Genomic DNA, 10,774 nt, shown 5'->3' with positions numbered 1-10,774 from the left:
ANCTTTCACACAATATATAGATATGCATTTTATCTAAGAATGATCCAAATGTTTAATGACATTTGTTTTTTTTTTAGGCATTTTCAAGTTTAGCAGAAGCTGCGTTTGAGGCTGCTGAAGCAGCTACAACTGGTGATGGACCACCTGCTACGTTCTGTCTGTCTACCTATTTCCAACCTATAGTTAATATTTTACTACAGACCACAGACAGGTTAGTTTGCTTTCTTCACTGAAATTGATAGTCTGTAACAAAGAAGACGATGAATCTGGGCATTCTATCTGTATATAGATTGTATTGTATCTGCTGAGGTTGTTCCCTTTCCCAGCAAGGTGCGCATTAACTTAAGAATCCTGGAATACCATCTGAATAAAGGCTGAGAACAAGTGTTTGAATGTTATTCTTTCGATAAGTCAACCAATGATGAAAGAATTTGACTAGTGATTGCCCATGATCCTTGTCGATGATCTACTGAGGTTGTTCCCTTTCCCAAAAGCTTCAACTTTTGGATCCGAGGATCCCTGGAATTCCATCTGTGTATAGGTCCAGATCATGCCTTAGAATACTGTTTTTGAAAATGCCAACCAAGGATGAAAGAATTTGACTAGTGATTGCCCATGATCCTTGTCGATGATCTACTGAGGTTGTTCCCTTTCCCAAAAGCTTTAACTTTTGGATCCGAGGATCCCTGGAATTCCATCTGTGTATAGGTCCAGATCATGCCTTTGAATACTATTTCTGAAAAAAAACACCAAGGATGAAAGAATTTGACTAGTGATTGCCCATGATCCTTGTCGATGATCTACTGAGGTTGTTTCAATTACTACTTGCCTATGGTGTCAAGAGCATAAAATGTTGCCGTCAATGCTGTTCTGCAGAGTATTTTCTTATTGCTCACTGCATGGCATTGTTCAACTTCATTAGACCGGTGCTTGATTGAATCAGAGCATATAGATGGCTGACCTAACATTTTGTCTTGTTATTTCAGACCTGATGGTAACCAGCATAATCTAAGAAATGCGGCATACGAGGCCTTGATGGAAATGGTGAAAAACAGTCCGAAGGTACAAAGTTTCCCAAAAATCTCATTTTGAAGAAGCCATTTTGCCACCCTCTCCTTGTAATATATAACACCAAAGACTAAAAACTCTATTTGATTTCATTATCCCAATAATGTACAGAACAGTAAGATATAAACTTCATTTCAATAGCCCAACAAGGTATTCAACAGTCTGATACGAGATAGTACGAAGTATAACTTAATGTAATTTGATTTCAGGATTGCTATGTAATAGTTCAGAACACCACTATGATTATATTAGAGAGGTTACGTAAAGTGTTGGAGATGGAATCGGCAGTCCAATCCTGTAATGATAGAAGTCAATTTAATGATCTACAATCTTTATTATGTGCCACCTTACAGGTTTGTTAATCTACCTAATGATATATGACTATACTCAATACAAACAGTGGAATGTTTCCAAACATTTTGGTAACTGAAAGTAAAATCGGTTTCTCTGTCTGGTAATGGATCTAAGGGAATGACATTGTGAAAACCTCCAATTTTGAAGACAGGTCATTAAACTGACACTCTTTGTACTACATATCGTGTGTGATCAAAATACCTTTATGTTGATGTACCTTGGAAATCAAAGGCTAATGTGGTTGTCTCGGAAAAAATTCTCTTTTACATAGCCTGATTTTTATGGAATTTGAAATTAAATTTTTTAAATGAAGGTACTGATATTTTTGAATCAATAGACAGATATACAAAGATTAATCCCTATTTCTGTTTGTAGAGTGTTTTACGTAAAGTAACACCAGAAGATGCTCCTAAGATATCAGATCAAATTATGGCTGCACTACTACAGATGTTGAGTACAGGAGGAAAAGGGGGAGGAGTTCAAGAAGACGCTATTTTAGCTGTTTCAATACTCATTGAAGGTTTGTCTCATTATATTTCCAAATTAACAGATGATCTGAATTACCTAATTAAGAGTTTGTATAAATTGACAAGCGCAAGAGAACCAACGTTAGTCATAATAAAATGATTGTGTATTTCAGTACTGGGAGAAGGATTTGAGAAATATGTAGAAGCTTTTAAACCATTCTTGGCTCTTGGTCTACAGAACTGTGCTGAATATCAAGTTAGTATTTTTTCGTCAGTGGTGTTGGTTTGTAATCATTGAGTGTTGTGAAATATGTTGTCATGGGTTGATTTAGTAATTGCAGATTGTCCAATCCTTTAGACAGAAAGCAAATCAGAGGACCTCTCATTGTTAGATGATCTTAAACCAATTCAATGGTCCACAACTGGTAATAAAGTGGGATGTCTTATTTTGTGTTTCAGGTTTGTCTAGCATCAGTAGGAGTAGTAGGTGATTTAAGTAGAGCTCTTGGTAGAAAGATTTTACCATTGTGTGATGATCTGATGCAGACCTTACTATCTATATTAGCTGTAAGTATTATCTTTAATTTTCACAGGGTTCTAGTTGATTGTTCCTGGCTTATCTTCTGTTTCGAATACTCAATCAGGCAATTGGTTTGAACAGAAGCAAGAAGTCAGAAATGAAATAAAAAGATGATATGGGTTTAAAAGGAGAAGGGAAAGATCAAGACCTATCATCCTAGATTGGATAACAGTTCCTATCAGTCATTTCTACCATATGTTGTGAAAGGGAAACTATGCAGAGGTAGTTGGGAATCTATTGGCAACTGTTTGGGTTGATATGATTTTAATTTGGTTATTAGAATTAATTTATTTTTATTTTTAGAATGATAGTGTACATCGTCAAGTGAAGCCCCAGATATTATCTGTGTTTGGTGATATTGCTCTAGCTATTGGACCTAATTTTAAAACATATTTAGATGTGGTATTAAATACTCTACAACAAGCTTCACAGCTACAAGTTGACAAGGTAATATTATTTACTGAATTTCATTCTTTGCAGTACGTTGCTTCTGTATACATTTAGTTATTACATCATATTCATTTATTACTGGTTGGTAAACCCACCAAATTCTTTGAAAATTTTGTCCCCAGGCATAATAAAGTTGAATTAATAAAATAAAGAGGTCCTATTTGTGGAGACATGATTTCTTATAAATATTGGGCAACCCATAAAATAATCACATTTAAAAATATTATTTTGTAGAGTGACTATGATATGGTAGATTATTTAAATGAAGTAAGAGAAGGGTGTCTAGAAGCCTATACTGGTATAGTACAAGGTCTGAAAGGTGATGGTGAACAGAATAATGGTACGTATATAGAGAGTAGAGTGTTCTAATGACTTGAAACAATACCAGTTTGTCTCACATGTCAATTTTAATTCATAATTAGCTAAATTAAAAGAATTACCAGCAGAATTCCAATGAGTGACCGATCAAAAAAGGTTTTTTTTGTTTATCTAGAATGTACATACATGGAAAAAAAGTTTGCTTAATTTGACTTAATTTGCTTAGGTGTACTTTTGGATCCAGAATTTGGACTAAGATAGGTAAAAAAAAAAATTCAAACCTTTCAACCCAGTTGCTCTTGTCAATGATGCAGGAAAAAGTGTCTTAATTGTTTGGATTGGACAGTAAGTTGAAGGTCTAGTAGGAATTAGTGAAACTAGTTAACTTGTACCACCATATTGGCAAATTTTATCGCATAGCATTGCTCATCTTTATGAGCCAAAACTAGAGCAAAGAGAGTTTGTTTTAAAACATCATTTTGATCTCATTGCTGCATGACAGAAAAAAGACAGTCCTTAAAATATTTACAATGTATTTATTTTTTCAGCAGATGTATGTCTACTCTTGCCCCACGTTCCTCACATGATATCATTTATAGAACATATTGCTCTTGATGAGGACAAAAGTGATGGAAATATTGCAGCCTGCTGTGGTCTCATTGGGTAAGCATTGTGTATGTTTTTTGAGCAATTGGATAGGTTATTTGTGAACTAGATCCCTTCACAGTTTCTAATACAAAATAGAGTTAACCAATTGCACATTGCATGGTGTTCCTCCTTGTTTTCAGAAGTTTTTTATGATTGTAATGCCACAAGTGCTTTCTGAAAAGTTCAACTTTGAGCTTCACTGCAAAATTACTGGGACAGGTCAATTGTGAGATTGTGGTATTTTCCCATGTCAGAGTGACCTCATACCTAAAAACATGACCATCTATCACCAAGAGACTGCTATTATTGTGAGAGTTAAATTGCTTAAACTTAAGATCTATATTTTATTTTAGTGATATGTGTACTGCGTTCGGAGGTCAGAATTTCGGAGGTCAAATATTACCTATGGTAGAAAAACAATCTATACAGGATTTAATGACAGCAGGTCGAAGGTCAAAAGGTCATAAAACTAAAACCTTAGCTAATTGGGCCACGAAAGAAATACGCAAGTTAAAAAATACTTCATGGTAAGGTCTTTATTTTCTTTCCAAACAGTATAAATAGACTAGGCTGATGCCTCTGTCCTTGAAAATTTTCTTATTTTTATAAACCAAAACCCAGCCATTTCAATTCATATTTTTAATAATTTGAACTTTTTCTTTCAGATAACTGAATCCAGTGAAAACTATCATCGCTGTAGTGATAAGACGTTTAAACTTGTGATTCGATCGATGAAGTTCAATTCCTGGTCGTCCGTGAGAGAAAGAAGAGTGCATGATGGGAGAAAGAGGGAGTGCTTCAGTAGCGTGCTCAAACTTGTTACCACGACAACAAGTTTGTATCTGACGCATTGTGAGCTGTTCAAAACTTCCAAGTTCTAATCTCTTCCAGAGAGAGTTCTACTGAATTATCTCTACGAGAATTTAACATGTCCGTCGACGTCAATCGAGTGAGATTACAAATCTTATTGTGATAAAACAAGCTTTCAATAACTATCAGCCAGTCCGTGGTAAGGTGACTAGCCTATCAACAACCATGTGAAACAATCAACTGTTCGGTGTTGATGGTAGACTCTTACTATACCTGTGTTGTTATTCCATTCATCAATATTACCTAGTTTTTAGGCATGCTTAAATTATGCAGAAGTGATTCTTCCTATGCAGGCCATAAAAGGACTTGTTTGGAAAAATCAATACTAAATGGATCTCAAAAAATAGAATATGGAGTTTAAAGAGGAAACTTAATGTGCTAAAACATCCATGTTAAAATACGCCATAACGTCATAAAAAGTGCTAAGTTTTTTCAAAAACAAACAAATCCAAATTAAGTTTTTTGTAAAGTTTTTGTTTTTGTAGAGAAATTTATGATTTTGTTTTTGTTTTGTTACATGTTATTGGAAATATGTAGTAGTGCTCAAATCATCAATTTATTTTAAAAACAAATCCAGATACGATAAATATAGATTTCAAAATTGTTGATTAAATTACACAATTATTAATTGTAAGACAAAGATATTAATGCACATCCAGAGATGAATCAAAACTTGAACTGGAATAGTCCACTTTGTTTGGAGGTCTTTAGAGGTCTGACCTGATAGTTTCTACCTCAAAATATAGTGAACCGTTCAAGTTTATTTTGAATTGTCTCTGATATGTATTAATACCTGTGTCTTGAGTTGTAGGCTTGTTCATTTCTTCTTTTCAAAAAAAGATCAAAGAAAGCTAGCAGCTTGTTTTTAAACAGGTTTGAAGTTTTCTGGTCTCATTTCATGCAAAAAAATCTTGCTATTAATGATTATTGTAAGCCTATTTCTAATTGTGAATTAAGTGATCTTAAATGGCAAGATTTTTCAGAAATGTGACCATGGGTTATGTCTGGACAGATTCCCTTGTTCTATTCTTTTCTATCCTTTCTGTGATATCTTTTGGAGTTGTTCAACATTAAACTTTCTATAAATCATGAATAAAAACTGAATCTAATCAATTTCATTAATCTGAGTGAACAGGGTTCTACTTTCTGGAAAATTTTGTTGATCTGAGCCTTTGTTTTTTATATGGTGGTCCTTGTTCCTGCTTTATTCCAAGTCTAATGTTGATTAATTCTTGTCCATCTTTATTAACTAACCAAATTAAATGATGCGAAATTGATTTGGAAAGCATCTAATTCAGCCAAAAATTTGGACTGGGTTTTATGCCATCCAAAACAATTTCAATTTCGTCATTTTGTTTGTACAAACTGGGAAGTAATTATATTGTAATTGTATGTACAAATTAAAAACCAGATTTCTAAGTTAACTATGTTTTATTTTGTTAAACACAGAATTTTGACTGTAAGCAGATAATTATTAAATACATTTAATTGCTTAATGATTTATTCTGTGATAATTATAGCTTGTAGGTGTTCAAATTTCCACAATCTGTCAGAAATTTACTAATCTACTAGAACCAGTAGCTTTTGAACTGGGGTTAAATGATTATCCTTAATCCTTGCAAAAAATTCTGGCTGAAATCTGTCATGAAATCTCATTTCAGCTTGCTCATAATAGGGTTGTCAACTGTTCTTTAATCTTAATCTGGCAAGACTGAAAATTTTAACCACGATGTGTAAGGAAATATAAAAGAAAACTGGAATCAATATTTTATTCATGAGCTGTTGGCTGTTGTGAATATTGTACTTGAAAGACATTAAAGTTTTCAAAATTCCATCTTCATATCTGAAAAAAGAAAGAACTAGGCTTTTAATTTCGAAGTGAATCGATGTCATTGCTTTTATACCAGTTTGGCTATACTGTTGTCATCAGACCAATGAAGAAAATGTTCAAAGAACACTAAATGCCATAGTCAAAATTTTTAACAATTTTCATGGATTAGCAAAGAATGTAGGAAATAGTTTAAACTTTGTTATTAACATTTTGAAAATGGTAAAGAACAAATATATTTACCACTTTGTTCTATTAATTTTCCCTTCCAGGAATTTTCCAGTGTCTTCACAAATTTCTCCAGAACTTCAATTGGCTCAGCTAGTGATGTCTTCTTGTAGTCTAATAAAAAATAATTAATTTTTTGTATTTGCTAGGCATGTCTAGCTATGAATATATAGACAAAATTGAAAATGTAGGAAAAATTTTGAATCGTGTCAATCTTAATGAAAATCTACTGCTACATACCTTTTATTTTCTTGTCTTCTATATCAGTGGATTGATCTATTTCATCTAGTAACTGACTGAAATATAGTTCACAATCAAATGAAGGTAATTAGTGAGGTAAATTTTGGACAGGACAGCTGCATTTGCTGATTCTCTTTCAAACTGTTGAGAGATCTTTAATGTCGTAGAAGAATGAATACTTGGTATGCAGTGAGAGTGAGGGAAATTTTGGCAGGATAGCAGCATTAGCCTAGTCACTTTTTATTATAACTATCAAGATCATTGAGTGTATTCAGGCTAATGAAGTTTGTAGTGAGTGAGCAGCAATTTCTGCCATGTAAGCAGCTTATTCTTTGTTCAATCCATGTACACAGGATCTTGCTTTGTCTTATCCTAACTACTCTACTATGAAATAAATATTATACTACCTGATAGTGGGAACTTTAAAAGGATTAAACTGATCAACTTTAATAGGGTCAAATGACACACAAACTCTCCCTACAATACAGAATAAATATACTGATAAAACACTAGATCAAGTGCTCATAATGCTTTTGAAAATGACACAATTGGTTGTAAATTGTATATGATTTACCCATACAAGGGATAAATACAAAAGTTGAATAAGGCTTGTAAACTGATGGAAATGTTATAAATAGTTCACCATGTACTGATATTCTTATACTGTAAAACACTGCGAGCGCAAAGCAAAGGTTTTACCAGAACTACAATAGCCAACGTGTGTATTATGGAATGCAGCGATTTTAATGGATTTTAAGCTACAAAATACAAAAACTTTCGTAATACAAGAATGGTGGCTATTGTAGCTTGACATTGTGAAGATTGGGAAGTGGTTACATACCTGTTTTAGGGTGGACACAGAAGGGTGATTTTAATAAATGATTTACCCCCTTACTGACGTTAACATCCAGTCTGGGATAACAAAATTGGACCATGATTTCTTCTAGTGTCATCTTTAATTTCTTATGCTGATGAAACAAAGATTTAAATATTTCACCGGTTTAAACTCTAAATTCGAAATAATACAGGAGGGCTTCCTGCTTATCAAACATTTTGTGATAATATCACAATAGCAAACAGCTTGGCTTTGCTGGTAATTAGCAAACAAGATACACAGGTACTTATCCATTCATGATTTGATTTAAAAACTGCTATTTACCTCTTATTTCATGTTAACTTATTGTTAAAAGAAGAGTCTGAGAGTTTTAAACTTACTGTGTCTTTATACTGGTGAAGTTTTTCCTTTAATATGGTTAATCGTGTTGCTGTGTTGGTACCCAGGCTATCAAATAAATTATTGATCTCCTTTCTTACATGTTATACCTGAATTAAGTCTAATAATATTCAGTGAAAAGTAGTGCGTTTAGAGATTTTAATTTAAATCAATTTAATATTGACAAATTAATGGAATGACAAATACACTAAAAGTATTTTGCTGTTTTGAGAAACTGTAAAAATAAAATTTGACGAAAGGATATCATCAACAGGTATAAGATTTAAAACTTTATCCCATTGTTCTGGGGTATCCAAGAAATCTTGTTTTTTCACTGAATACTTTTCAAAATACTCTTCTATTACATTTACAGCTCGTCTGAAATTAAAGGAGTTCATAATGAAATGAGTGTTTCTACATCTTATGGGGCTAATGAAATGAGAGTTTCTACACCTCACTGGGCCTAATGAAATGAGTTTCAATGCCTTTATGAAAGCATTTTTACTCCCCGTTGGTTATAGAAATCTAAATGTCTCATTACCTGATAGAAGGGTGTAAAGTCTCATCTAAACTAACTTTCTTTACTTGATTTTCACCTCCCTGGAATCATATATATTTAATTTTTATTGTTCTTTAATGTCCAGAACGATAACTATTCCATCTCAGTGTTTCTTACACGAAACATTCATCAGGACAACTGGATTGGAAGAGATAATACATTCTAATATTATGCCTCGATACATATGCAGACAGAATAGGCTATACTCACTCGAACAAGACTGAGATATTCTGCCACAGCGGAACGCCCAGCTTGAGATAATTTCCGAGCTGTTTCATCACATACCCAACAATGGATACCACGTCGTCCAGAATACACCCATAATAAATGTTTAAATCCAAAATCTTCTGTCAGAGCAGCATGGATAATCTTCACTGCCATTTTCATTAATGGCCAACATTTTTCACATATATCTGCTCCACTGAAATTAGAATTCAAATTTCAATATTTAAGTATGGGTGTTTGGAACACCTGATGCCACTCATTTTTAACTTAAAATTGGAATGGAGCAAATGAAATGAGTGTCCCTGATACACATAAAAAGTTTTGAAAAACTCCCTCCTTAAATGTTTTGGGGCAGTCTAGCACAAGATTGCCATACCTGTACTCCAAGTGAATTCTGAAAATTTAATTTAAATAAAATGCATGTGTAAGCTTATGATTGCTAAATATACTTACGTGCAGCAAGCTCTGACATCATCATAATCTGTCATATCAATATCAAAAACCAGCTCCTTCTCCTGTGCTTGAAACGCTGCAGCTTTTACCGTTTTGTGTTCTTTCGGCTGAGAAGAAAATAACAGTTATGAAATTGGTCTAATGAATATAGGCAGTGTGCAATAAAACAGTCAATATAGAGTCACAAGCCTGCTCTTTCTCCAACTGTTGATAGATATTTAAATACGGGGCCTCAGTTTATTGTCCCAAACAAATGGACTAGACTTGACTAGGCCTCTGACATGCATAACTGACAGGGGAAAATATTGATTCTGGGTTCGCACACCCATCCATTACCTTATGAGAGAACACAGCTCCAATATCAATTTTATATGGGCATCTTTTCTGAATCTCTTTTTCCAATTCTGATTGATCAGAAAATGACTGGTAACGAATATAAACATCATCTTTTAAGGTGAAGGAAAACTCCCGATTTTGGAAATAATTTTTTGGAACTGAAATTGAGAAACAATAAAGTAAGTCATCAAACCAGCAATTAAATTGTTACCACATGCCAGGTTCTACTAGTTCAATAATAATGTCAACATACCAGTTGATTTACCTGAAGAATGATTATGACAGAATGAAAAGCTTTAAATCAAATAAATGATTTATAATAATCTCCTGCCTCTGCTAATGTCATTCATGGGAATCAATCAGATCAAGTAGGCCTAACTGTTTGAGTTTTATATGTGAATCTTGTAAATATTTACACCAAGCTTGTTTATCATGTAAATCTCTCCAGAAGTAGGCAATTTCCTGTCAAATTGATGTATTCCAAGATTCCCTCCTTGTGTCCTAAGCCAGTGCTTCTATAAGAGAGTATCTCTTATAAAACGTTATACCAAGCTACTGTTCCATAAATAAAATGGGCGTGGTAGATCTTATAATTATAATGTAAACGATAGTAATCTAAAGTCCCCACCTCCACCGTAGTTGAGCCATCTGTAGTAAGGACCATAAGGAAATAATCGTTTATAATACATCGGTAGCAAGTCAGGGAGAGACGCCGGGTCATATTTCTCCTTTTCTGTCATTTCGATTGAATTCTACTATTTCCCGGAATTTTCTCTCTTGTTTACTATTTGATTTCCCGCCATTTACGACATTCGTCTTTTTCAAGGTTTCTCATTTTATATTGATTGTTTTAATTTCGTGAATTATTTCCCAACTTTTGCCAAAAAAAATGATTTCAAAGTCGACAGCTTATCAAAAATTGTCGTAGTTATGTTAA

General features: G+C 33.5%; 1 protein-coding gene across 1 annotated transcript in view; it reads left to right on the top strand.

Annotated features, from left to right (window-relative positions):
• Positions 1–10,634, top strand: part of LOTGIDRAFT_199879 (hypothetical protein) — a 16,811-nt gene extending 6,177 nt beyond the window's left edge. The window contains exons 12-33 of the mRNA XM_009048808.1: positions 78–211; positions 987–1,062; positions 1,278–1,421; positions 1,798–1,942; positions 2,063–2,145; positions 2,349–2,456; positions 2,773–2,916; positions 3,154–3,259; positions 3,786–3,900; positions 4,239–4,412; positions 4,551–6,598; positions 6,827–6,925; positions 7,052–7,107; positions 7,459–7,528; positions 7,893–8,019; positions 8,267–8,367; positions 8,530–8,642; positions 8,806–8,864; positions 9,034–9,244; positions 9,502–9,608; positions 9,838–9,995; positions 10,466–10,634. Coding sequence (XP_009047056.1) covers positions 78–211; positions 987–1,062; positions 1,278–1,421; positions 1,798–1,942; positions 2,063–2,145; positions 2,349–2,456; positions 2,773–2,916; positions 3,154–3,259; positions 3,786–3,900; positions 4,239–4,412; position 4,551 — 1,230 coding nt within the window. The 3' untranslated portion in view covers positions 4,552–6,598; positions 6,827–6,925; positions 7,052–7,107; ... (7 more) ...; positions 9,838–9,995; positions 10,466–10,634. The remainder of the gene's footprint in view (positions 1–77; positions 212–986; positions 1,063–1,277; positions 1,422–1,797; positions 1,943–2,062; positions 2,146–2,348; positions 2,457–2,772; positions 2,917–3,153; positions 3,260–3,785; positions 3,901–4,238; positions 4,413–4,550; positions 6,599–6,826; positions 6,926–7,051; positions 7,108–7,458; positions 7,529–7,892; positions 8,020–8,266; positions 8,368–8,529; positions 8,643–8,805; positions 8,865–9,033; positions 9,245–9,501; positions 9,609–9,837; positions 9,996–10,465) is intronic.
• Positions 10,635–10,774: the final 140 nt, after the last annotated feature.

This window comes from Lottia gigantea (assembly GCF_000327385.1).
Source record: "Lottia gigantea unplaced genomic scaffold LOTGIsca_129, whole genome shotgun sequence".
Classification (NCBI taxonomy): domain Eukaryota; kingdom Metazoa; phylum Mollusca; class Gastropoda; family Lottiidae; genus Lottia; species Lottia gigantea.
Note: the sequence above shows the minus strand (reverse complement) of the source record. Positions and strands in the feature narration are given on the sequence as shown.